The sequence below is a fragment of the Grammomys surdaster genome, unplaced genomic scaffold, assembly GCF_004785775.1.
Source record: "Grammomys surdaster isolate TR1022 unplaced genomic scaffold, NIH_TR_1.0 251, whole genome shotgun sequence".
NCBI classification, from domain to species: domain Eukaryota; kingdom Metazoa; phylum Chordata; class Mammalia; order Rodentia; family Muridae; genus Grammomys; species Grammomys surdaster.
This window is the reverse complement of record NW_021604692.1, coordinates 870,174-897,431: the sequence shown is the minus strand read 5'-3', so window position 1 is coordinate 897,431 and position 27,258 is coordinate 870,174. Positions and strand designations below refer to the sequence as shown.

General features: G+C 44.7%; 1 protein-coding gene and 1 long non-coding RNA gene across 3 annotated transcripts; one reads left to right on the top strand and one right to left on the bottom strand.

Moving 5' to 3' along the window:
* Positions 1 to 8,025: 8,025 nt before the first annotated feature.
* Fkbp1a (FKBP prolyl isomerase 1A) lies at positions 8,026 to 24,350 on the bottom strand. Of its 2 annotated transcripts, none has more exons than XM_028774963.1 (5): positions 24,093 to 24,350; positions 23,973 to 24,020; positions 12,617 to 12,729; positions 10,184 to 10,346; positions 8,026 to 9,098 (listed from the first exon to the last, which is right to left on the bottom strand). In XM_028774963.1, the coding sequence occupies exons 1-4, from the start codon at positions 24,127 to 24,129 to the stop codon at positions 10,218 to 10,220; spliced, it is 327 nt and encodes a 108-aa protein (XP_028630796.1). In that variant the 5' UTR covers positions 24,130 to 24,350; the 3' UTR covers positions 8,026 to 9,098; positions 10,184 to 10,217. The 2 variants fall into 2 exon arrangements, with proteins under 2 accessions (XP_028630796.1, XP_028630797.1); XM_028774964.1 differs by having other exon boundaries at positions 10,188 to 10,346.
* Positions 23,975 to 26,251, top strand: LOC114627250. The gene is made up of 3 exons (XR_003712349.1): positions 23,975 to 24,041; positions 25,621 to 25,873; positions 26,092 to 26,251. It is a non-coding gene; the product is annotated as an uncharacterized LOC114627250 (long non-coding RNA).
* The last annotated feature ends 1,007 nt before the right edge of the window (positions 26,252 to 27,258 follow it).

Genomic DNA, 27,258 nt, shown 5'->3' with positions numbered 1-27,258 from the left:
CCCAGGTCTATGACATCACACCAATTTCTAAATCATTGTGTTTCCCACATTCACCTATTGCACATTACCTATTGTAATGTTTGTCTTCAACATTACATGTCTTTGTGGTCTGAAGTGCCTGGGACGCTGTGACATGGAAATGGGAGGCCACTGTCACAGTCCCATCTCTATGACTAAGATGGCTCTAGAGCTAGATGACTGACAATGAAGGAACAGGTCAGTGTTGAGAGCTGTGGTCACCATGGCAACCTGGGTGACTCAGTGTAGCAGAGGAGTAGGAACAGAAGAGGCTTTAACATGTATACTTGAGGCCGGGCGGTGGTGGCGCACGCCTTTAATCCCAGCACTTGGGAGGCAGAGGCAGGAGGATCTCTGAGTTCGAGAGTTCGAGGCTAGCCTGGTCTACAGAGTGAGTTCCAGGACAGCCAGGGCTACACACAGAGAAACCCTGTCTCGAAAAAAAACAAACAAAAAAAAAAAAAAAAAAAACATGTATACTTGAGAATCACAGGAGGACAATGTCTCACGGAGAGCACAGATGCAGGGAAGGTGGTGGCACACACCTTTAATCCTAGCACTCGGGAGGCAGAGACAGATGGTTCTCTGAGTTTGAGGCCAGACTGGTCAAGAGTGAATTCCAGAACAGCCAGGGCTACAAAAAAGAATACAGCACAAATGGAGGTGAAGTTGACACCTAGACAAGAAAATTGCTTTGACATGTGCTGAAAATACCACTTGAGTTTATGTTCCCTGGAGCCAGAGGTGTTTATTAGAGGGAAGAAAGTTGGGGGTACCTGTAGGCAGAGGCAATGGAGTTGGAGACAACTGACTGTAATCATTCTGAAGTAGCAAACAGCAGTTGGACAGTTTCAATCAGGTTGGCAATTTCTCTACTTATCAGGTTATCACAAACTTTGCAGAGTTGTATAATATGAAGCTAATTTTGAAAACATTCCTGAGGTTGATCGTGGTAGTACATATATTCGGAAACTAAATTAGGATTTTCTTGGGTTGGAGACCCTGGGCTATATATACTCCAGGCCAGCCAGGGATAAAAGGACTCAGCTCTGTCTCAAAATAGCAAGCTCGGAAGATCAGGAGTACCGTGAAATGCTGTCCTGTAGACAGGACACGGCCGCTGCACATATAAATTCATTGCAACAGTGGTTACCTGTACTCATCCAGTTAGAATTTTAATATGGATTGTGAAGCAGCTCGAGGCTCGACCCCTAGCTGAGGAGCTACTGGCAATTGATTTACAAGTCACTTCTCTCTCCCTCCCTTCCCCCGTTTCTCTGAGACAGGGGATCACTAAGTACCCCTGGATGACCTGGAACTCATTGTGTACACTAGGCCAGCATGGAACTCATAGATCCCAGAGCTGGGATTCTCCATGGCCAGCCTGAAAGCCACTTTTATTTAGAAAAGCCTTTTAGTGAACTTGAGACCCTTCAGAGATTAAGTTAATTGAACATGCTTCTAGACCTTTAACTTTTAAACTCAAGACAAAGATGGCGATGAAAATCTACAGACAGCTCAAGATTGACATTTTTAGCTGAAAATTGTTATTTCAAATGAAAATGAAAGTTCTTCAGCTGAAATTAGAAGAATGTAGGAAGGCTATACTTCCTACATTCTTAGACCGGTCATTCCTATTACTTTAGACCGGTCAGCTGGCATCTCATGACGTAGTAACCTTCTCACTCACGTGAAGTAGTGACTTGGTGCTTAAGAGATTAACCTCCAGATCATGTAATCACTGTGACGGTTTCCCGATACTCACTGGCAGGTCTATGTGCCAGCCCAGCCCCTTGCAGTTTGTTCAGAGGCAGTACCTTCAACTCAGGTATTTGGTAATCAAGCGAAGGCACTGTGTTTAATTGTGGCCTCCAAGCCCCCTCTTTCTTGAGGTTATTAGTATTTCTGAGCTTTTCTAGGAACTTGTCTGACTACAGCAGAAGGACGATAGGGACTTACAAAGTTTGACGCTCATAGCAATGTTGAGTTTGCTGTTTGTTCAATAGTGGCCGGTTACTATACCTAGAGATGTAATGCTTTTTGCTTATTCAAATTATAAATCTTATCATAAAATGAAAATAAATCAGACATGAAAACACCAAATGCATTCTCTACTGCTAGAAGTGAGAAAGGCTGCTCAACAGGGAAGGAGACACTGTCCTTTGATAGCCCCAGGAATCTGGAAGGTGCCTCATAACCCAGGTTAATGTGCCACAACTGCACCTGTCCCTCTGGGTGCTAATGGTGGGCCAGGTGCTGTCATAGCACTCCTACAAACTGAGCATTCTACTGGTCTCTTGTAGGCTGGCCTCCAGTGTTCCTCGAAACAGTTCCCAGACTCTGAGGGCAGCACCCCAGCCTCATGCAACTGGGCCACAGCCTTTTACCTAGAGGACTCCACTAGTCCTAAGCAGCTTTAGCTTCGAAGACAGGCTGGGGATGTCATCTTTTGACTACTTCCAGGTAACACTGTGGTTCCCTTACCAAGAAAAGAAAGCTAGCTAAGGCTGCATAGTGAGACCCTGTCTCAAAATGGAAACAGAAATGGTTATGAGGTGGGGACCAAGCAGCCTCAGCCATTCTTGCCCAGGTGTACAGAGCCTGAACAGACTGATCCTACCAGGCACTGTGCCTGTCCTTCCTAGACACTGTCCTGAGGACATGGCATGGAAGAGTCATGACCTCTGCAGCCCTCCATATTCCTCTATATTAAATGGAGATGAAAGCTGATAGCTTTCTGAGCCCATCAGGGAGCCTTGCTGCAGGATTCCTCTGCCAAAGTATACTACCAACTCCTTAGTCTCTTTGGGCCTCAGTTTCCACATTTGTTCAAGTAACAACTTGGGGGGATTTATCCCAGATTTCCCCAGGCCATCTAAAGTCCCATCAAGGGTGTGCACAGTGCCACTGGAGTCCCTGGTAGGTTTCAGACTTCCCAGATGCCCATGTGAAAGCATCTGGTCTTCAAAGAAAAAGTCTGCTCCATGTCCTTTCTCAGTGCCATCTTCTTTTCTTTTTCTCTGCTCCCTCCTGTTTGGCATTTTTTCTAGGCCAGGTAGGCAAGGCCACATTGAGGTAACAAACAACAAAGCTCATTTCTCACATATGCACAAGGCTGCCAAGAGCTGGCAAGTCTCCTTATCTCCTGACGTCAGGTTCCAAGGTGGTAGAGTAACTGCATCTCAGCTGAACATAAGGAAAGAGGTCCCCATCTGAGAAGTAAACACTCCAAATGTCACATTCTACCCTAGGTGACCCAATCAATGTAAAAAGGATCTCAGGGATGCTGTTCCACACTGGGAACCCAGAACATGAGCATGACCCCAGGTATAAGGTGACTGATCACCTTGGGAGAGGGAGAACAGGTATTCATGGATGTCTTCACAAACCTGCTGTGATCTCCCCAAGGTGGATGCCGAAGAAAAAAAAGACTTGGTACTTCACAACTTGTGTGAAGCAGGTGACCCTACTTTTCAAACTGCTATGCCAATAGGTGTGTTCTCTCTGAATCTATGCACTGAATTCACCCCCAGTGACATGAAGTTTTTGGAGTATGATTAAGCATGAAGGTGGAGCCACTGTGAATGAGACACACTCCCTTTGGAGCCTTGAACACATATACGTCTACAGGGGAGGGCACTGGGGATAATGTATTGGCCTAGTTCCTTTTCTGAAAGCAATCAGGTACACTCTAACAGGTGGCTGAACCTTGTATCCCACCATCTCATTTAAGCCCCAGCCTGTCAGGCTTGTTTCTTTGATTCCTGTTTCTAGCAATGAGACTGGTAGATAGAACAGTGTCAGTACCCACAATTCAGTGCTAACAATCCTAAAATGGCTGCTTGAGGTGACAGGGACTGAGTGTTCCTATTTTGGGCCTGTATAGGCCACAACTAAGGTTGGAAGGATGGGTCCCCTTAGGAGCAGTAGCCAGGGTTCCTGAGTGGTGGGGTGGAGCTGTCATCAGACAGGCATCAGAAACAAGGTCCCTGTGGGAGAACAGTAAAATGAACCATCACCATTTTTTACCATTTAACTGTACACACCAGGACCCGAATCCCTAGATTTGGGAATTATCTCAGAATCCCCAGTTTAACCCCTAGTGTTAGTTAAATTTTACAGATGAAAGAAATTGAGGAACAAAGTTTAGATTTCTTGCCCAAGGTAAGAAATGAAAGGCAGATTAGAACCCTGGCAGTTTGAGTCTATGCTCTTAATTGCTATTTTACATGTGTGTGTATCCAGCTCCCATTTCCTAGCTGTCCCAGTTTCCCTGTGAGGAGGCTTCTCCTCCTTTGCCTCTGATTTCAGGAAAAAGGAGTGACCAGGTCCAGCCACCAACTCTCCATTCATTCCTAAAGCTGGGGTATCAGGCAGAGTTGACTGCCCAATTACAGAGAAATCTAAAAGCTTCCAACTGGAGAGGACCTGAGGCTGTAGATCTTGATTGCCTTGATTCCTCTGCTGAGAGCTGAGCCCCTCCAAAATGGAGTTCAGGAGCCAGGGTTCCTGAAGAGGATGGATGCTACAACTGGGTTGGGTACCCAGAGAGCAGTCTAGCAGTTTGTACTTCTAAGGTTGTTGCCTGGCCATAGGACAGCCTTCTGCATGTTTGGCAAGCTCTATTTCCATGTGACATCATTTCAGATGATAAAGTCATGAAGGATCCGATTTGGTGAAATGCTGGTTTCATAACACACACTCCACCCGCTGGCTGGCATGTTCTTGGGATACCAGTCAGCTGATACAACCTCACTCCAGAAATATTAAGACACTGGAGTTGGGAGGCAGTGTGTAAGGATTAGTCATGACCTAGTCATCCACTTTCCGGGAGATAGCTCCCAAGGCCAGCAGGACAGAGATGTGACATCAGGCAGGTGACATCACTGAGTTTCCACATCAACCAACGCATGAGAACTGAAACTTCAATGTAAAATAGTCCAGAGGGATCACAAAGCCCAGGGAGAGAAGACTGCCCAAGCACATGGCCATTAGGGTCTGGGGGAGTGCCGCCCCCATTCTTCACGTGGACCTTATACTTTCACACAGTTTTAAACAATATTACTTTGTTTTAAAAATGTGTATGGGTGTCTCGTCTATGTGTATGTATATGTACCACATACATGCCTGGTACATGGAGGCACTGGGACTGGAGTTACGATTGGATGTGAGCCACTACAATACCCAAGGTACAGCGGCAACTTCCCGGGAGAGCAAGAACTTTATACAGCTGCTCATATCCTCCTCCGCTCTTCATATGCTACTGAGGTCACTGTTTATACTTTCAACAGTTATTTATAGAGTCAGGAAGTTGTGCACCTTACTGCCTTGGTTCTCAGATGTTCTTTTGTGGACCTGCCTCCCTAGCTCCAGGTTACAGGTACACACAAGACCTTGTTATTGTTTTTCTAACATAAGTTCTAGTGATCCATCAGAGACCAGGGACCCCAGAGCAATTACAAAGATAAAACCAAACAACAACAAAAATCGCCACACCACCCATGACAAGGCCATATGAAAATTGGCCAGCCAAACACAAACACATGGCGATGTGAAGGCATCCTTTCCTCAACAATACCGGGAAATATGCAACTCCATTCTCTGGGCAAACAATTATCAACCTAGAATAAGAGTTCAGACAAACTGCCACTGAGATGGTTACTACTTAGACACTGTGGGACTGTGGTTGAGTTCCAGTGGGCACACACTCCTGCACAAAGCACTCTGCAGAGACTGACTGCCGTTCCTCCAATGTGAGAGGCATCTATTCCTTCCAACCTGGAATAGTTACATGGTTTGCCTAGATGGAGAACACCAAAGTCCTACCATGTGCTCTGCAGTTTTCACAGCCTGTGAAGCTTTTAGAAACTTGAGACCACAAGATCAAAAAGCCTGGGCATGTTTACTAAGAGGTAGGCCACAGATATCAGGACCATTACCACAGTAATACTCTGTTAAACTCTTGCAGTAATTTAAAATGAATCCAAACTCTTTTTTTTTTTTTTTGGTTTTTTGAGACAGGGTTTCTCTGTATAGCCCTGGCTGTCCTGGAACTCACTTGGTAGAGCAGGTTGGCCTCGAACTCAGAAATCCGCCTGCCTCTGCCTCCCAAGTGCTGGGATTAAAGGCGTGCGCCACCACTGCCCGGCGAATGCAAACTCTTTAGAAATATAGCATTTAGGATACAAGACTTTTGCTAAGTTTTGAAAATTCTATTCTAACTCACTTTTTTAAAAAAAATCTAAACTATGTAGAGTGGAGGTGGACATAGGCTGAAACCTACCAGACACTAGAGAACTCACTGACCTGTGACATAATACCCTTTGGGTCGTCCCTGCTGGTCTCACTGCTGTCACAGCTAACCTAGTGCTCCAGCCCTCAGGGCCTTCATACTTTTTGTTCCATTGCCACAGGAAAAATTTTCAGCCTTCACTTGGCCACTTCCTGCTCTTCGCTGCTTTGATGGTGCTTGGTACCATTTACTCGTCTGTCGTTTCCCTTCACTGGAAGTTAAAAGCCTACATCAGCACTGTCCTGTCTCAGGCTCTGTAATCACTCCTGCAACCCAGCATGCACTGGCATAATAATTACAACACACTCTGCAATTAACTGGATTTACTTTCCATAATCTTGGGCATATGCTGCTTTTGAGGAGCGTTAGAAATAAATGTTAAAATAGAGTGTCCTCCAGTAAGCATATCTGACAATATATCATCCACACATATATGCCCCCAACTGCATGATTTTCTACCTTTCCAAAAGCTGACAGTCATTTGGCTGTATGTGTGCCACAGCTCACTTCTGCAGCAAACCTAGCCTCCAATGGGTACAAAGCCCAGCTACCTGGGGTATACACACCTGAAATTTAAGCAACTTGGATGACCTCCTCACACATTCTGAGCAGAAGGCACGAGTGCTTGCTACCTTTGGAATATACTCACACACAGAAATATATGTATTTAATAATGTCTCTGGGGGTATGGTAGGATCTGAGTGGGAAACAGCATGAGACTTTTCTGGAAGGACCATGATCTTGATGAGAGGCAAAATGTAAATAAACACTGCCATATTTATATGCATTAGGGGAAACTGTAGTAATAACCAGACATTTAACAGTTCTTAAATATGTAGTCACCAAAACTCTTATTCTGATAAAGTTGTTAAAATAACTTTGAGGAAAATTAAGATATAATTCTAGGCCATTACTCCAGAAATCTAAATTAATTTAATAATTTAAGCATTTAAAAAAAACATTATTGAGGCAAGATAACTGGTCAAAGTGCTACGTTGAAGCACCCACACAGTAGGAAAACCAGCTTTTTCAAAATGTCCTTTGACCTCCACATCAATGTCAAAAACTAAAAATCAACCATTGTTCCAATGCTTGACAACCTGTGTTTTAAATTACTAAAGAGAACATATGAAACAAAACAAAACAGGCAGTGATTTCAATATGTAGACCAGGCTGACCTAGAACCCTTGAGAGATCACCTTTTGAGTGTTGGGATTAAAAGTGTGCACCACTGTGCCCAGCTCCAAAGCAATTTTACCAGGTGTTTTTCAAAGTATTTTGGGGCATCCTGGTGATCAGCATTAACTAACTTTCAGTAAGAGAAGCATCACTGGCAGCACAGGATGGGGATGGGAGATAAGACAGTAACAAGGCAGTCTTTGCATACCTATCTAACAAAGGACAAAGATTTAAACCCCTGCATCCTCCCTTCATAATCGTTCGTACGTCTGCTTGTAACACGTCTGCAGCTGACCTCCTGTTAAAGACAGGTCGGATCTTCTACGTCTCTGCAGAGGCAGAGCAGTTAAGGGATGTGAAGGACCATGACTGGCCCCAGGCAGTTCCTGAGTTATGCCAACTACCCCCAAGCCTAACATGGCCAAGGGGGAAAGGCTATTCACTGCTGTATTGTCAAGAACAGACACTACATACCTACCAATCTCTGTGCTAAAAGGGGCATAAGGCATGCACAAGCAACCTCCATGACACAGAGCTGAGAAAAGCCAGCATAAAGCACTTTTATTGCAATAATAAAACTTGAACTGCATATGTAGTGCAGAGGGTAGGGGACAAAAGCTTTTTCTCTCACCAAATCACTACACAGGACAGCAGAGGGTGAGAAGGAACTGAAGGAGGAAAAGCCAGGAAGCCAAGATCAGCAGAGAGAGCCAAGCATCAAAACCCAGGAGACGCTGAAGCTGTGATGACCAGCATCGTCTTCTTAGACAACACTCACGGATTTGTTGTGGTGGCGGCTGGGCATCCACTGGGTGGTGAGTCTACAAACAGCACCTTCAATTTAAACTTTCCACTGAAGTTCTTAAAATTTAGGAAGTGGAGCTTGGATAGTTACAAGATTACAAAAGTCCAGAAAAATCCATTAGAAAAATCATAGGATGAAAAACAAATTAAGCCAGGTCATAAAGAAGGCTTCAGAGGTCCCTGCCAACCCAGGGACAGATATTGTAGTGTCCAACACAGCAGTGAAGGGACCTGCTTTAAAAGGCAGCCAGTTTCAGGTGGGAGGACTGTCAGAAGCAAAGGCTCTCTCCCTCCCTTCCCATTTCAGTTTGGGAAGGGCTTTCAGTTTAACAGGACCTCCCTCACTGGAGAAAAATCCTGCCCTCAACAGCATCTCGAATCTGCTATGGCTTTGCAGCACAGCAGCAGAATGTCTTAATATATAATAGATAAAATTTTCATCCAAAAATTAAAATAAAATAAAAATTCTTGCAAATCCCCCCCTCAACACCAATTCCTATTCTAAAGTTAATCCATCGCTTGTGCTGTTAACACTTGACAATATACTTCATTGGAAACTTAGATCTGAAAGACAGAAATTGAGTCTTTTCCCCAAAACAAAGTAACTTGAGGTTTATGGCATATAGTTTAGGTCAACACACATACAGAAGGGGGAAGAGGACATGGAGGTGTCCGAAGCAAAGCTGAGTGACGGAACACATTCAGTCGGGTAGGTGTCTATACAAAGAGTGGTGGGACATCAGGAAAAGCTCCCCATGGATTCATGTGCACCCATCTGGAGGTACCAGATTCCTCCATGGCAGATCTGTTGGGGACAGAAAATCTGTAAGTTCCAGCAACTCTGTTCTCTGTGTGGATAGTCACAATATTATCTGTCATGCCAGGTCCTGTCCTGAGCAGCTGAGAGGTCTTTTGGGACCAGGCCAATTCTTACACCTGGAGAAAGCAGATGGATTGCCTGGGTTTCCAGGCAAGCAACTTTCTTGTGCTCAACTTGCCACATGTGGTTCATATGGCTTTTCTCTTGTCAACCTAACATTAAGTTTAGCATGCTAAGGACAGGAGAAGGCTGCCCCTCCCACGCCCACACTGCTGATAAAACAGTGATCACCAGGATCCAAATGGCTTCAGGTTTCTAACAAAAGCATCCTCACCCAGCCCTGGTTGTGGCCTCTGGATTTCAAGGGTAGAACAATCAGCAAAGTCTGGGTCAGTTGTAAGGGTGGCATTAATGTGTGAAGAGATTTTAGTAGCCACAAGAATAAGGCCATACCACTAGGATGCTGAGCTTAATGTTCTAAGAATGAGAGGAGGAAACAGGCTTCAGTTCTACTTTGCCACCATATGGATGTGACCAGGCCGAGTGTGAGTTTCCCTCACATTCGAGCTCCTACAGTTTCTTCCTAGAACTGTCTGATCTTAGGGCTTCTTCCTAAGGTAGCTCAAGCTGACATGTTGCTTTTCCTACTAGCTTTTAGAAGCACAGGGCAGAACAAATCCACAAAGAATTGTTACTTCTGAACGTCTAAAATGCTAGCACTAGGAACTTGGCCTGTGGTTCCAAAGACTTAGACTCAACAAGCTACATATAAAAAGTTTTAACAGCTGCCATTCCCACAAGCTCCTTCAATACACATGCCATCCTGTTCTTGGAATGGTCACCTCTTACACTGACATTAACATGGGGGGGAGGTCAGGGAGAGGAGGAGAGAGGGAGAGGTAGGGAGGAGGGAGAGGTGAGAAAGAGGGAGGGAGAGGGGGAAGAGGGAGGGAAAGAAAGGGAGGGAGGGATAGAAAGAATAGCCACATACAATATTTTCTGTCCTTGTCTTTACCAAGCCCTGGACCTAACAAGGGCAGTTAGAGCCCTTCAGCATTAAGTACTCTTACCCACGTGCAGAGCTAAGGGAGGAGGCCACTTCTGTCATTCCAGTTTTAGAAGCTCCACATCAAAAACAAGAGTGGCATGTGGTGGGATGATGCCTGGGTGCCCGGTGGCTCCATAGGCATAGTCTGAGGAGATTATCAGTTTGGCTCTCTGACCCACACTCATCTGTAAAAAAACAAACAAACAGACAAGCAAAAAAAATAAAACAAAAACAAAAACAAAAAACAAACCAAAGGATTAAAATCATCTGGACATACTCCCAATCTCTGCACAAGCTGAGCTGGTTACTAGGTGTCCCTGCCAGGACAGTATTGACCAAGATACTCTAGTGACTGCAGCTGCCCATCCAGCAGGCAGCACCCACACTGTGAAAAACTCAGGAAGGGGGGGGGGCAGTCACTTTAGATGGGACCCAATGGCAATTAAAAACCCCTCTTGACTTTTTGAAGGGTCAGTACTTAGTGACGTCACACAAACAGTTCTCATACTGTATTACTTGTACAATTAGGACAAGGGGGAGAGGCAGTGTTTATCAGATGCAACCTTTTTGTTTGTGGTTAGTATAATCCATTGATGTGGCAACTCTCAACACAAGAGGGCAGACAGCACTTTAATAAAAAGCTTAAATAAAAAAATCTGAGGACAGTTCACGATCCTGTGCTTTCTATATTTAGACTTAGGGAAGGTGCAGGGTCTCACTCTATATTTTAGTGTAGTGTAAGCTGGCCTCAACTCTTAATAATATTCTTGCCAAGTCAATATTCAAGTCAAGTTAGATTTATAGGTGTTAAAAAGCACTACACCCAGCTTACACTTACAATCTTATGGTGAGACACTTTAAAAAAAAAAAAGACGCTTGTTTTCAGAGGCATCACAGACTAATACAATGTGAACACCAAAGGCCTGAGTGTGGTGATCCAGGGCTTGCCCTTCTCACTGGGAACTAAAGGATTACATGAACCAATAAATGTATTTCAAACCTAAAAAAAAAAAAAAAAAAAAAGAGGCACTTGATTTTTCTGGGGAACAGGATACCGTATGTTGTATATACAGTATTTACACATTTATACTAATTAATGGAAACTATCTTTAGAAGAATAGCAGTGTAGCTCTCATTAACATGGAATTTACTATGCAGCCAAAGCAGACCTCAACTCTTGGGAGATATTCCTGCCTCAGCCTCCAAAGTATTAAGAGTATACATACAAACTGCCAGAGCTGACTCAAGTCCTTGGCTTTAGCTAATAAAACAGTGCAACAATTCTACTTTCTAGAATATTCTAACAACCTATATATGTCCATCACAAAGGATAATGAATGACTTCATACACATATCTATACTATGGATTGGCTATCAGAAAGAAAGATCCCAGTGGGCTTTTAAGATACAACATGGAAACATGGCCAAAACATTGCATAATGAAAAGAGAACCTTTGAAAATTGCACCTGTGACAGGATCCTGTACCTGGAAACACAGAGCCAAATGAGCATCGAGAAATGGAGAAGATGCCCTAGTAGTGGCACATGCCTTTCGTCCCAGCATGTGGGAGGCAGAGGTAGGTGTAGCTCTTACCTCTTGAGTTCCAGGCCAGCCTGGTCTATAGAGTGAGATCCTTTCTAGGACAACCAAGGCTACACAGAAAAACCCTGTCTTGAAAAACCAAAACCAAAAACCAAAAGCCAAAAGAAGAGGTATGTGCTTCACTTACCCCGCCTGTCTTTCAGCCCAGTATTGCGCCCCCCACCCCGCCCCTGCCAGCTCCCACTGTCATACTTAAATGACTTAAAGATTGATGGCATCTTTACAATCTGCTGATACTTCATAGTACAACCCTACGAAGGCAGTAACTGAGCCTACGTTCTAGAACTTGCCCTTCAGTAATACTTGCACACATGGAAAATGAAGACTAAGAGACAGGTACGTAGTATTTTTTATGCTACCAAACAAAATACTGGAAAAGACTCAAATGGCCTTCATTGGGGTTCTGGTTAATAACTAAATTATAGCACCCATACCCCTTGGAGAACATTCAGCTATACTGATCTTGTTGTGTTCAGCCACGGAATGTCAAAGTTGAGGAAACAAGAAAGTAAACCCCATTTTGTGCAGGAAAAGGCAAGGAAAGTATGCTAAAAACAATGTAAGAAATCCCATGGGGCTGGAGAGATGGCTCTCTCTCCACCGGCTGCTCTTGTAGAGGAGGACCCAAGTTCAATTCCCAACACCCACACGGCAGTTCACAACGATCCGTAATTCTAGTTCCAGGGAATCCCATGTCCTCTTCTGACCTCTGAAGGCATGAGACACTCACCCAATATACGCAGGTAAACATACAGATAAAAGTAAGAGATCCTTTAAAATAAAGAATGAATCCTCACAGAGTGTTACTTGTTGGGTGTTAGGTAGATACTAAGAAACAAAAGGAGAACATACCTGGGCTACCCCTTCTTCCCAGCCTCGGATCACCTCCTGCTTGCCTAGTGTAAACTTAAAGGGCTTATTTCTGTCCCGAGAGGAGTCAAATTTCTTTCCATCTTCAAGCATCCCTGTAAGAAAATGTAGTTGTAACATGAGCAACCAAAAGAAGTGGTGTGAAGCAGTTTAGAAAACAGTGGTACAGCCCCATCACCACAGCAGGCACATCATCCTGGGAACTGAGTCGTCTCGGGAAGATTCCTATGGCCTTAGTGGGGGCAGCTACGCAGATGACCTGATGCCATGCAGTCTGTTATCTCACTCTGAGGTAGTTACTACCTTCCTCTGGAGAGTATAAGCTCCCTGCCATGACCTTTCCAGCACCACGGACGGACTTCTCAATTAGTAACGTGGTTCCCTTGTATAAGGTCCTCCTGTGCAAGAGGCAGTAATCCCCAATTCTGCCACAGTACATATGTAACAAGCACACAGCATGTTCTCCATGGTGGCGACTGAGTCCTCAACTAGATAGGGAAATCCTCTCAGCATCATGGAGAAAGAGACAAAAGGAGAACAGCTTTACCAAGTACTCTGGTGCTGTCTTATTTTTAAAAACAGGGTGGAGAGATGGCTCAGAGGTTAAGAGCACTGACTGCTCCTCCAGAGGTCCTGAATTCAATTCCCAGCAACCACATGGTGGCTCACAACCATCTGTAATGGGATCCAATGCCCTCTTCTGGTATGTCTGAAGACAGCTACAGTGTACTCATATACATAAAGTAAATCTTAAAAAAAAAAAACCAACAAAAACAAACAAACAGGAACCTGAGCATGGGCTAGCTTTTGAGTTGCCAGTCTTCTGGAGAAAGTAGTAAACAACCTGGATGTCTGGAGGGACTGGAACACACTAGCGTTCAGCCCACTGCTGGAGCTCATGATGTCTAGAGGGACTGGAACACGCTAGCGTTCAGCCCACTGCTGGAGCTCATGATGTCTAGAGGGACTGGAACACACTAGCGTTCAGCCCACTGCTGGAGCTCATGTTTTCACAGCACATCCCACTTCACAGATGACCCTCTGGCAACAAGTAATTTGCTCAAGTGGCAAAATGAGACAAAACCCCTCATACCACGTTCCTTTTACTGGACTGCTTTCCCAAGGGTCAAGCAAACCAACAATGAAAGGGGAACTCCAGCAATGGAGAGGGTGAGCACCGTGAGAAAAGAGGACTTAGACATCTGTGGCAGACATCTGCAGGTCCCTTTTCAAAAACACCCCTGCATGGATTTCTCCGGAAACCAGTGTCAGCCAACTGAGTTAATTGACCCTGAGTTCCTGAAAGCTCTCTCAAATGCAACCCCAGGTGGAGAGGGCTAGGGGTGAGCCCAGAACTGATATGCAATACAATAGGGCTTGAAGATCCATTGAGAAAGAATTCTGTGCATATGTATGTGTTTATAAAAGTGGAAAACCCTGAGGGAAAAAATCCTAACCTAAAAAACAATGTCAACCCTGGTCAGTAGACTATGGAAACAGAGATGAACTGAGAGCGTTATCACAGTCACTAGACTTGATTAACACAACTATTACACAAACAGAAGAAAAGAAATATTGGTGAAGTTGCAAGAAAGAAGAGTCCTTAAGTAGTGTTGGAGGATAGGTAAATTAATAGACTACTCAATCTAAGCCTTTCTCTATGCCATTATAGATGGTTTAGGCCAAACATACAGGCCACATTTTTTAATGTCTATTTTTAATGATGGTTCTTAAACGTTTTAACCTCCCTTTTAGTCCACTACCAGCCAGAGGTAGTGGGGGGAAAAAAAGGATACAGGGGAAGTTAACCTGTTTAGAAGTGATTCTTTGGAGTGCTGTCTGGAAATTGACAGTTTAGTTCACAGGTCAATTAGGACAGCTCAATCTACTTGTAAACACTTTATGGATATATCAGTAGTCTAGTTTGGTAGAGTCGGGATAGTGAATATGAATCAGTAGTGGTGGCACTATCAGGTAGAGACAGCCAGGCCTCAGCACAAGACAGTAGGAAGGATCAGGGCCAATAAGAATGTCAGAAAAAGTCTTTGGCTGTGTGTTCAGCGAAGTGAAAATCAGTGAAGATGTGAGACCAACAAGTGTTATATAGCTAGCTCTCTAAGTAAGCCTAGCTTAGTCTCTGTCACTGTCTATAGAGTCCTTTTTATACAGCCTCCAAACATGTTCTCTGTGGGTCTTGCCTCAGCACATGTCTGTCTTAGCTGACATCACTGTGCCAATCAGCTCTGGTCTACGAAAACAGCAAAAAGCCACAACACCCCACCAGAAGTTTTTTGGTGCGTGTCTCTCTCTCTATGGAGTTCTGACAAACGGAATTCAACTATACAATGTAAGGTAGATAATATATGTGTGTCATTAGCAAAAAAAAAAAAAAAAAAAATCCTTCATCACGTGTTCTTTCACATGCTTGCTTTAGCAGAACATCCTTTCACTGGTGTCTGCTTCAGCAAAATATTCCTTCACTAATCTGTCTTAGCCTTTTACCTGTGTCCTCTTTAGGAAAAAACTCCAAAGGATAGGGAAGTATGCTTTGTCATCTCAGGAGTGCTTGTGGATACTTATGGCTGAGTATAACCTATGGGAGACAAAGCTTCGGTTGCTCTACTCGGCCCCAGTGTAGTGCTTCTACAAGGGTGGAACAAGAAGGCTAAAAATGCTTCCTTGACACACACCTATACTGTACATGTACAAATAAACAAAACAGGGAAGAACAGTCCTTATGAGTAACTAATTCTCATTTTTCAAAAGAACCTAACTAGGACTGCACTAAATAAATTTCACAATATATTAATGGGTTGTAACCCACAGTTTAAGAAATAAAGTAATCTCCAAAAGAATTATTTCTTGTTAAATCTGAACCTGGCTCTGACTTAAGCAGGACCACATTTTAATTACAATGAAAATGCACAATATACTCTGCACAGTTCTTCATTCCCAAAAGTAGGGGAAAGCTGCCTCCTGCATGTGACAGGCACTGGTGCTGCTTTGCCTGGGTTGCCTCAGCTGACTGGCAGCAGGCAGGAAGCTTAGAGGGAGCTTCTACCTGCAGTTAGTTCTTCAGTAAGGGATGTCTAACCTTATCTTAAATACATGCGGGACATAGAGGGGCAAAGGCTCTATTAGCTCAGGAAACAAGATCACTGCCTTATTCTCTTACAGTTTCACACAAGCTGTTGTCTAAAGAAAGAGGACTTGAGTCTTGCTCCAGAGCTTCAGGCCGTAGCCATTTCTTGTCAGTCTCATTATTTCATCTTCCTAGGAAGAAGTGGGAGTAGGGGGTATTCTTTGGACTTGAAGGATTCCCCCCCCATAACTGAATTCTTTTTTAAGTTGTATTTAATTATGTACTTAGTGTATAAGGATGCTTTGACTACATGTATGTATGTACACCAGAAGATGGCATCATTCCCATTATAGATGGTTGTGAGCTGCCATGTGGTTGCTGGGAATTAAACTCAGGACCTCTAGAAGAGCAGCCAGTGCTCTTAAAGTAAATAAATATCCCTAGAAGTAAGAGTAGTTGAGTGGGTGTCACAATGGGCTAAAGGGTAAGGAGGTTCTAGAAGGAAGAGATCCAGAGGAAAACAGAAATGTTGAAAGGCAGGCATGTGTGCATGCAGCTTTCTGAGAATTATGCTACTCAGCTTTGATGGCAGAACAAAAGAAAAACAGATGAAAAACATCAAGATAGGATTTCTGTCATCCACCTAGATGGAGGAAAATGGACAAGACTGTCTTTAAATAGCCAACTAACCAAACTACCCACAATAACTAAAAAACTACCTCAATGACACAATGGATTTACAACATTAGACACAGTAATCTCTGAAAGCTGGGAAAAAAGCAAGGCCATCCTCCAATGGCTCCAGCTCACATCACTGAGAGTTTCCTAAGGTGGGAAGAGAGATGGTCCTCAAGGTGGCAAGAGTCAACTTAACAGACCACCACTTATTCAGCCCCTGCTACATATACAGAAGTTAGAAAATTGGAATTAATATTCATACTATATCAAATATTGCTTCAAGTTATATGTGCGTGTGTGTGTGTGTGTGCGTGTTGCTACAATACATAAACAGAGGTCAAAGGACAATCTTAGGTCTCACCTCCCACCTTGTTTGAGACAGTCTCTTGTTCACTATTTCATACTCCCATGCTAGCTGACCAGCAAGCTTCCAAGAACTCTGTCCTGACCTTCTACCTCACTGAGGGAGCACTGAGGTTACATGCTATCATGCCCACCTTTTATATGCAGCATCTGCAAGTCCTGAGCCATCATCACTCCAGCCCTCAAATGTCACTTCAAAATGGACCATAGGCCTAAATGTAAAATGCTAAACCTGAATAATTCTTTAGAAGAATTAATACATGGGCTAAGAAATCCTTGCAATCTTAGAGTAGGCAAAAATTTCTTAGGTATAGGATCAAAAAGCACAAGCCATCAAAAAGAAAAAAAACTGGATATTGAAATCCACTTAAAATTATTTTAGCCAGGCAATGGTGGCACATGCCTTTAATCCCAGCACTTTCGAGACAAAAAGAGATAGATCTCTGAGTTCCAGGCCATCCAAATCTACAGAGTGAGTTCTAGGCCAGCCAGGGTTATATAGAGAAACCCTGTCTCTCAAACACACAAACAAATAAAATAAAAATTTATTTTTAGAAAAGACAACTAAGACAACTTTATACTACTTAGGGTGTATAAAGAACAAAGCTGGGGGCTGGAGAGATGGCTCAGCGGTTAAGAGCACTGACTGCTCTTCCAGAGGTCCTGAGTTCAAATCCCAGCAACCACATGGTGGCTCACAACCATCCGTAATGAGATTCGATGCCCTCTTCTGGTGTGTCTGAAGACAGCTACAGTGTACTCATAAATAAAATAAATAAATAAATAAATAAATAAAAAATAAAAAAAAAAAAAAGAACAAAGCTGGTTGGTGATGCTGTACAACTTTATTCCCAGCGCTTGGGAGATAAGAGACAGGTTGATCTCTGTGAGTTTGAGGCCAGCCTGGTCTCCAAACTGAGTTCCAGGACGGCCAGGGCTACATAGAGAAATCCTGTCTCAAAAAAAACCAAAATAAACAAAAAACCAAACAACAGTAAAACCAATAAAGACAAGAAAAAGAACGGATGATTGTCAAGTTCAAAGGCCAGCCTGAGTGACACAACAGATTATCAAAACTGAGTAAGAAAAGAGCCAATTAAACAAGACAAAGCTTTGAACCTATACTTCACTGAAACACATGTACACAGATGGCAAGTGAGCATATGAAAGGATGTCAACAGCTTTAATCATTACAGAATGCAAATTAAAACTGTCAGGAAGGATATTACCGATTAAAGTAAATAACTAAAAGACTGGCTACATTAAGTACAGGGAGAATATTACAGTGTCGGTGGAATGCAAAACAGAGCCAGTTATTCTGGAAGGACTCGGGCATGAGCACGTGTGCCCCATCTGGCCCACCCATCCTACATTTCAGTCTCATCCTAGTCTACATCTATACAAAGACTCGTACACAATGTTTAGACCAATTTTTAACAGTCAATCTAAGAACCAACCCAACCATCTACCCAATGGTGAATGAACACATAACCCATATACAGAAACTACTCAGCAACAAAAAAGGAACAATATCTATATAGAGAAGTCAGAAGAATCTTGAAATACACTGAGTAAAAGAAACCAGAAGACTAAATATAAATACTACATAGTTAACATTTATGAGTAAATGTCTAAATTACAAACTAGGCATACGGTGTTCATCTTTTATCCCAGCACTCCAGGGGGCAGAGGCAGGAGGATCTCTTTGGATTCCAGGTAAGCCTGGTCTACAAAGCAAGTTCCTGGACTCAAAAAAAAAAAACCAAAAACAAACCAACAACAACAACCAGCAAACTAAACTCTAAAAAAGCACAGTAGCAGCTAGAGAAGGATACAGATGGGAGCTTCACAGGGAATTTATTTAGCAGGGATTAAGAAACTGTACACTGTTGTGATCTTTCAGACAGTGTTTCACTATTTACATACCCATAATCCTACTGCTTCTGACTCCAGGTTGCTAAGATTCTAAGTATGAGCCATTGCATGCAGCTAAAACTGAACACTTTAAACATGTGACATTTATTGTATGACAACCGAACATTAACAAAACTGTAACAAGGAAAAGATTATGGAGGTGCCTGTCTATATTGAAGGCTGGCAGGGATCATTCTGAGGTCAGCCAAATCAACAAAATAAGACCTGCCCTGCAAAGACAGAAGAAAAAAAAGTAGTCGATAGTGATACTAACCCCTTACATCTGCTCAGTTCCTGCTCCACACAGGGAATGGAAATAGGACAAAGAAAAGGGAACAGGTCAAGTCTCAGCAGTGCTCCATCCCTCTCAACTCCTAAGCACCTGGAGCTCTTGAGTGGTGAGACCACCCGGCCAAGTAACCCCCAGAATATCCTAGAGGAAAAGCAGATTCAGCCAGGAAAGGGCAACTGAGGCTACTGTCCACATACAGCAAGCTTTCTGCTCTCAAGGCCACACTTACATTTGCTGCCAGCAGTGGCCACTCTCATTTCTGATTAGACAAACTCCACGTCATGACTGAGAACTATCTAAAGAGCTGTAGATTCTCGGTTTCCAGTCTTAAATCATGGTACTCAGGGCTGACTGAAGCTCAAGATCACAGACCTGGACTCTGTCCTATGTTCCAGTGGCATCTGGCTCAACCCTTAGCTCCCCTTGCCTGACTTATGGACCAACAGGACAGGATAAGCAGGAGGCTTCCATATTTAGACCTTCTTCCCTATATGGTAAGCAGCAGCTGAGGGATGCTCCTAGAAGGGCTGGCTTTACTTTCCAGAACCTTTAAGTATCCAGTTAGTGAGAAAAATGGCAAGAAATGGGGGTGTCCAATGTAAAGCACAAGACGAGAGGAAGCTCCCTACGTAAAGGCTCCCTCCTCACACAGCCCACTTCTACTCCATGCAGCTTCTCACTGGGGGAAATCAGGCTCAAATCCTTGCAGGGGAGAAGGATTTTAGAGTTTAGGGGGAGATTCAAATCTATTTCCACCATAGCATGCCAGGTAAGCACTCCCTCAGTCACACCCAGTTCTGGACTGTGCTCTTATTCACGAGTAATTGGCAAAGGGAAAAAACACAGGCAGCACCTGGTAAGCACAACACCAGAGTGCCCTAGACTGTGCTCCCAGTACTCAGCTTGGGCCACAGAAACAGCGTGACCAAAGCTGCCATCTGATCTTGCTGCCCCCTTCCTCCACATCTCTGCTCCGAGAGCACTGTAGTCTGCATTCACATCAAGTACATGCCTACTTGCTGCTGTGCTGCCAGCATTCTTACTCAAAGGGCCCCACACACTGATCCCGAACTCCTTTAGCTATATTACTCCCGTTTTCTCCATGAGGCCATTGCCACTTAAAATCTTGCCCTATTCTTGTCTCGCTCCTTAGCACTCATGAACAATACATTTTTGCATAATCACATTATAGACAACAGCACCTTTTCCACCATAGCTAAAAATCTACAAGGGTAGGAATCATGCTTTTCATCCTTTGAGAAGCATATCTAACAGCATGCATTACGCTGATAGCCTAGGCTGGAACACCTTCACACTTGAGATACAGCTAGGTAATATATATCCACCAGAGGGAGGTTAAAATCCAGGTCAGCTCAAGATATGTTCCTCAAACTCAGAGGAAGAGTGTTTTCATGGCAAAATACCAAGTTCTATTAACCCCTCTGGCCACCACTCCTTCACACAATCCACTCCAGTTACCAGGCCTTGCTTAAGAACTCTTCCTCCAGATGGCCATGAAGCCCACTACCAAACTTGCTGTGCATTGATGCTAGAGGGGGTATCACTCATCAGGACTTTTCCAACTGTCTCCATTAAAAGCAAACTCCTCCTTCCCCATCCCTCTCTGCTTTCCTCTTTCCACTATGCCTCTCACTATCTGACATGTCACACTGTCATACTGGTCCCCCTCTTGAGTTAAACTCTACTAGATCAGGTTTTTCTCTAGTTAGTTTACTAGCCACTTGTGCCTGGTATGTTGCTGTACAAAGGAGGGAAAAACCCAAACAACAACAAAACAGTCTCAACTACCCATACAGCTCCAGCCTGTTTTGTGACAGACATTACACATTAGAAAAATATCGCCTGAGGCATTTCTTAAATATGAGCTTCCCTCCAGACATCAGGTCACCAACTAAGAAATAACTGGTAGAGGAGTGACTAAAATAAAGCAGAGAAGAGGGAAGAAAACTAAAGAAAAATTAAAGGTAATGAGCCAGACCTGGCCTGGGGACTTTGACAGCCCCAGGCAGACTGGAGATGATGCTAAGGGGCTCTTGGCTTCTCCATCAGATACCAAGAGGCTACTGATCCCAAGGACAAGATGTCTAGCTGTATTTTAGGACAAAAAAAAATTCCTTCAGTCCACTTGAGACTGCTCTCACAGTGGCAATCGCATGGGCTGCTGAGGTCTCATGAGAAGGAATATAAACTAGGATAAGCTTCACAGCAACCATGAAGCAGAGAGGGAGGGGGCTGTGGAAATCCACTCAGCCTTCAAGAATTTATTGTATGGCTTACTGTCTCACCTCCTCCTTCAGGTTTCAGTCAAGGCTTGTCATACCCCTTAGAAATCACTAGATATTCTCAGTGGCACTCAGAGGTCTTCTTCAAGCCTGCACTCATACTGGGTTCTGGCAGATGACACAGAAACACCAGAGAAAGGCTTAACAGTGGTACAACGTCAGTTATTACAATGTTAGATGGAGCTCAGAGTTGAAACATTTGCCCAGTACCTGTAAGGTCCTGGGGTTCATCCCTGGCATGCAGGGTTTGGGGCTGAGGCCTTCCTTCCTTTGCTGTTTCTCTGGACCCAGTCTAAACAGCAGAAATGGACACTTAACTAAAACTCACATGACCAAGGGTTATTAACCCAACTCAAGCCTCAGTCATTCAGGCAAACAACCTGAGCCAGACATTCAAAAGGAAATAGAAAAACAGCATGGGCATGAAGGCTTCCACTACCCACCAGCCAGAAGCATAGATCTCGAACAGTGAAATGACGGAGGCAAGCAGAGAGGAAACCAGAGATAAGAGATAGGGGCTCTCTCCTCCCCTCTCGGGACTGCACTGGCTTCTCATGTTTGAAGACCCTCTTTCTTTAATCTAAGACAATGCTCTCTTCTCATCACAATCCCAGCGACGTAAAAGCCTTCCTGCTTTGGAGGTGATCCTACAGCACATCTCCCCCTCTCTCACGCCCCCACAGGTCTCAAACAGGTTCTTCCTGGGAGGCTGGTGGCAGAGACTCTCAGGAACAAAGCCACCCGCCCTCAGAACAGCCTATTCTGTGATCGTGAGGCACAGCTGGCTTCTCACTAAGGCGTCTTTGTGGAGTTTATCAAAATGAAATAAAAAAGAAAGCTTTTGTTCTATGTGTGCCAGGGTCCTGCTGTCGTTCTGGGAACGTGTGGGTGGGTGCCGCCCGCATGGAGAACAGACTTGAAGAGGCATTAGGAGTTCTGGGTCGCATAGTCATTTGCTTTTGTTTTTGTTTTTGTTTTTTTAAGGAAAAGGCTCCAGACACTCTATCCGGACAGTTCAAGAAGCATAACAAATTGTTTCTGCCTACATGCTGGTACCTGGCTTTCAGCAGCAATGAAGCACAGGCTAGGCAAGACATAGATGTAACCAGGCACTGTAGTGTGGCTGCCACAAACCAAGGTAAAGAGGGCTGTGGGAAGTCACAGAACTGTCCATTTGCCCACATTCTCAACCTGTGGGTTGCAACTCCACCTGGGGTCCAAAACTCTTTCACAGGGATTGCCTATGATTCATAACAGAAGCAACATTAGTTATGAACCAGCAACGAAAATAATTTTATGGTTGGGGGGGTCGCAACATGAGGAACTCTATTAAAACTGCCTTACGCAGGTGTTTATTTAAAAAAAAGAAAAAAGAAAAAAAGCAACGGCACTGTTTTTCGAAGATGACTAAACCGATGGTTGTCCCTCTACTAACCCTCCCAACTAAGGTGCTGACTGTGGCCTTACCACAACAGCTACTTTGATTTGGTCTATGAGAAGATATATTTCAATATTCCTTCCACTGGCAGCTTTTTAAAGGTCCTAGTCCTTAATTCCTACCATCTCCTGCCCACTTCTCTAGTCAAGAAGTTACAGAAATAAGGGGGCATAGAGAGGAGGGTGTGAGTTGTCTTGTTTTCCCAGTAAGTCATTTCCCTCAAGAGCGGGATCCTCCCTTGATTAGGGAGAGAAGGCAACTTGAGCCAGAACAGCTTGGCCAGATCAGCCAGAAAAAAAGGTGGGGGTGGTGACAGTGGAGGGGAGAGGGGAGAAGCAGAAGAAACAGAGGAAGGATGGGGAGGGGGACAAAGGAAAGGGTGGGAAAGGGAAGGAGGGGGAGGGAAGCCGATTCATATCAGCTGTGGCTACACCACTCGGCCTAGCTGTGAAGTCACAGTAAGCTACCCCTCCCCCTCCCCAACCCAGGAAGACCTTGTAAGGACATGGAGTAAAAGATGGTCCCAGGGCCAGCGGTCTTGATGCTTGTATTCTGGCTGGGTGTGTGCGTCTTTAAAATTTCTGTTGATTTAGTTACTGTGTACTGCATTTACAACCCCCAGTTTCCTTTATCTTTAAAAATGGGGGTGAGAAAGTCTCTACTCTCAGAAAGGGCATAGGGGAATGACATGGTACACATCCTTTGGTCTGGTAATCACTGCCATGGTGGCTGAGATTTACAAGTGGGTCAAAGAGAAATAGACATTGCATTATCTATTTCCGAAAGGGCACGTGAAGCCACAATAATGACTTAGCAAGTGGGTCGTTTCCCACCCGCCCCAGGAAGGTGAATTCAAGGGTTCCCCTGGAAAAGGGTGGCTGGGCAAACCAGGACTTTCTCCCCTTCTTAACTACTGAAGGGAGAATCCCAAAGCACGGGGAAGGCATCATGTCACCAGGGTTCGGAAACCGTTCAAATCTTCCTGAAGGGTCCCTGGCCCGGAGCGCGTGACCCCCGCCAGGCGATGAGTACGCCCCAGCCTCAGTTTCTACGGTTGGACAGTAGGCTCCCTGCGGCATCCGGGGCCGAGCACCGTTCAGGGTGTACGAGACTGCGCCAACCCGAAGTCTCGCTCGGCGCGGAGGGCCCAGCCTGTCCCTCGGGGCATGGCCACCGCCCAGGCCTCGGCCGCCGGCCACGCGGCCACCACGCCCCGACTCCCAGCCACCGCCCCTCCCGCCCAGCCCCACCCGGCCCGTCCGACTCACCCGTGTAGTGCACCACGCAGGTCTGGCCGCGCTTCGGGAAGGTGCGCCCTGAGGAGAGACAGACTGCAGGTGAGTGGCTGCGAGCGGCGGTCGGGGAGCGGGTGGCTGCTGTCTACTCACCGTCTCCGGGAGAGATGGTTTCCACCTGCACTCCCATGGCGGCGGCGGCGGCGGCGGCGTTGGCGGAGGAGGAGAAGGACCCGGGTGGCGGCGCGACGGGCGGCGTGGAGCCGGAGCAGACCTGGCGGCGGTTCAGAGGTTCGGCTTCGTCCCTCTCGTGGCTCCTGCGCACGCGCACCGCACCGCGCGCACGCCCCGCCCTACTTGCGCGAGGCGCTCACATCCCTGAAGCAGGGCGGCTGGGCGGAGGGACCGGAAGTCCGGAGGCCACAGACCCCCCGGATGCAGCTGCGGCGGAAGGCGCGTCCTGTTGGCTACTCCCGGCTTTCCTCTGCGTTTCTCCGCCTCGGAGACGCCGCAGTAATGAGTCCGCGAGCCACTGACGAGCACACTTAGGGATGCTTTACTCTTGCGCACATCTAATTGTCGTGTAAAGACGATAGTTGTGAGTAGGCTTTGCATCTTTGGAACCAAGGAAACGTCTGTAAGTGGCCCTAGGTTCCGAGCTTCATATTGGGAGAGTCAGTATTAACACTAGCCTGTATGAAAGCCTACTTTCCCACAAATACGTAAATATTAATATATATGGAAATGTAGAGGGGAGTGGTGGCGCACGACTTTAATCCCAGCACTCGGGAGGCAGAGGCAGGCCTGATCTAGCGAATTTCAGGGCAACCTGGAAAGAGAAACCCTGTCTCAAAAATAACAACAAAAACTCGTGTGTGTGTGTGTGTGTGTGTGTGTGTGTGTGTGTGTGTGTGTGTGTGTGCGTGTGTGTGTGTGTGTGTATGCATACGTATGTATGTATCCACTCAAGTACTTGATCCCTCACACAAGCTTCCAAAGAGGCTCTGTGAGTTTTGCTTGAATACCTTCAGTACTTTAAAAAATAAAAATTTAATGGGCAAGAAAGATAGCACAGGTGTTAAAAGCACTGGTTGCTTTTCCTGATTTCAATTTCCACACCCACATGGCAGCTCACAACTGTCTGTTACCTCTAGTTCCAGGGGATCATACACTCAGTGTACAGATGCATACATAGGCAGAACAGTCATTCACATAAAATAAAACTGCCAGGGTTGCTGATGCAGACCTGTAACCCCAGTGCTGAGGATAGTGTAGGTCAGTCTAGCCTATTCAGTGAACTCTAAGCCAGTGAGAAACCCTGTATCAAAAGAAGTAGATGGGGACTACGTTCTCAAAGACCATATGTCCAGCTGATCCAGTCTGCCTCTGTCTTAGGCTTAAAAGCCAAATTCAGAAGCTGGATCCTTACCTCTGGCCCTCTGGGACTGAGGAACTGTACCTTTAGTGGGAGTGAAAACCTTGGAGAGGCACACACACCTTTAGTTTATTGGACTGCTTGAGCAAACCACAGCATCGAAAAAATAAAAATAAAAAAATCAAACAAACCAACTAGCAAACCCCTTAAAAACGTATTTACTTATTTTATGGAGTCTTCCTCTGGTAAGTCTTACAAGCTTTTATTTTTTTTTTTTCTGTGACATCCGGTTTCTGGTTCTGTCAGATCCCAATCTAGAGACTACAAACTACTCCAAAGATGATCTACACCATGACAACCCAACAAACAAAACCAGAAAGTCCTGGACTTGCTGAAAGCTGATGTAAACCAATCTAGTCAATTCGATGCTTCCTGTCTCTTCAGCTGGGTCAGCAAATCAGATGCTTCTGATGAATACCGGACTGCCCTAATCCCCTCCTGCCTTTGGGTGCTATTCCAGCCTTCCTGGGCTCTGATGGCATCCTCATTTTTGCAGGAGGTAGGTTTAGAGGAGAATACATCTCTTGTTCTCAACAAAGGGTTGGAATATTAGATCTAAAGGAACTAACTCCCTAGCAAAGGAGACAAAAGAGCTGCTCATAGAATGTATTGGTATACCAAAATTATATGGCCTTAAAATATTTGCTCTACCTATGCTAACCAAACCTTATAATTTATGATTTCATTTGATACATTCCAAATTTTGTTTTTACCCAGATAAAGAATGCTAAGACCCTACCAAAGATTTCACAGGGACACAGAAGACAATCAAGGGATGAAGATCCAGCCTGCCTCCATCTTAGGCTTAAAAGCCATCTTACCATAAAGACAAAGGAGGTCCATTCCTGTTTATGATTAAACCTCTGCTTCTCAAGGACTGGGCTATGCCTCACCTGTAACCTTAACTACAAATGGTTCAGTACTGCCTGTTCCAGGAATAGCAGTCATGTCTTTGTTTCAAAGAGTTATTAGACCCATCTTGCAGTCCTACCCGTGTTTCAAAAGATTCTATGACTACCTTGTTCTGACTATGACTCCCTTGCTGTTTCCACCTCGCAACAATGTCTTTGTCTCCAGAGATCCTTAGGACTGACTTGTTTATGCTGCTCCTATAACTTCATCGATTTTGCCCATCAAATGCCCCATTTGGAAATTCCCCACCCCTGAGCTATGAAAGCTTTGACTTCCTCACATCCAATCTCAAACCCTGCCTTAAGGAGAGGCAGGCCTTGTAAACATTATAAAAAATGGTCGCTTTAATTAATAGTAGTCTTTGTCCTCCCATCTTTGAGATTAACACAGTTCCCACACATACACACAAATTTGCATGTACATATGCATTCACAAATATAAAAGAGAGTTCCAACTATATTTAGCAATGTCTGAATCTAGATGACTCTTCATTTCATTCAGAGAAAACTCTCCTTTTACTAGCTTGAATTGGACTTTTTGCTATTTACAGATAATAGATTCTTGGCTTATATTATATCCTAACTCATAGATCTTGACCTTGAAGGCCACCCTTGCTGGTTTCTCAGCTGCTTGAAGGTGTATGTAATGACTACAGGGAACTCTTCTGCTGAGACATGCATCAGAATCGCCTTTTAGAACCCCAAACTGTTGGGCTTCACCTCTAGAATCTCACTCTAGTGTGTGGTGCGACCAGAGAATCTGTATTTCTAAAAATTCAAAAGTAATATTCAAATTAGTTGGTTTTGGGTATCTAAATATTGTGGTCAGAGCCAGGTGGTGGTGTACACCTTTAATCCCAGGACTCCAGAGGCAGAAGCAGGCCAATCTCTAGGTTCTAGATCAGCCTGGTCTACAGAGCAAGTTCCAGGACAGCCAGGGCTACATAGAGAGACCCTGCTCAAAACAAACAAA

What these genes read in the sequence shown, in the direction of transcription:
- Fkbp1a (XM_028774963.1), bottom strand. Translation starts at nt 24,129, where the DNA reads ATGGGAGTGCAGGTGGAAACCATCTCTCCCGGAGACG. An exon ending in AACCATCTCTCCCGGAGACG is followed by an intron (nt 24,021 to 24,092) that starts GTGAGTAGACAG and finishes GTCTCTCCTCAG; the next exon opens with GGCGCACCTTCCCGAAGCGC. An exon ending in GGGAAGAAGGGGTAGCCCAG is followed by an intron (nt 10,347 to 12,616) that starts GTATGTTCTCCT and finishes GTTTTTTTACAG; the next exon opens with ATGAGTGTGGGTCAGAGAGC.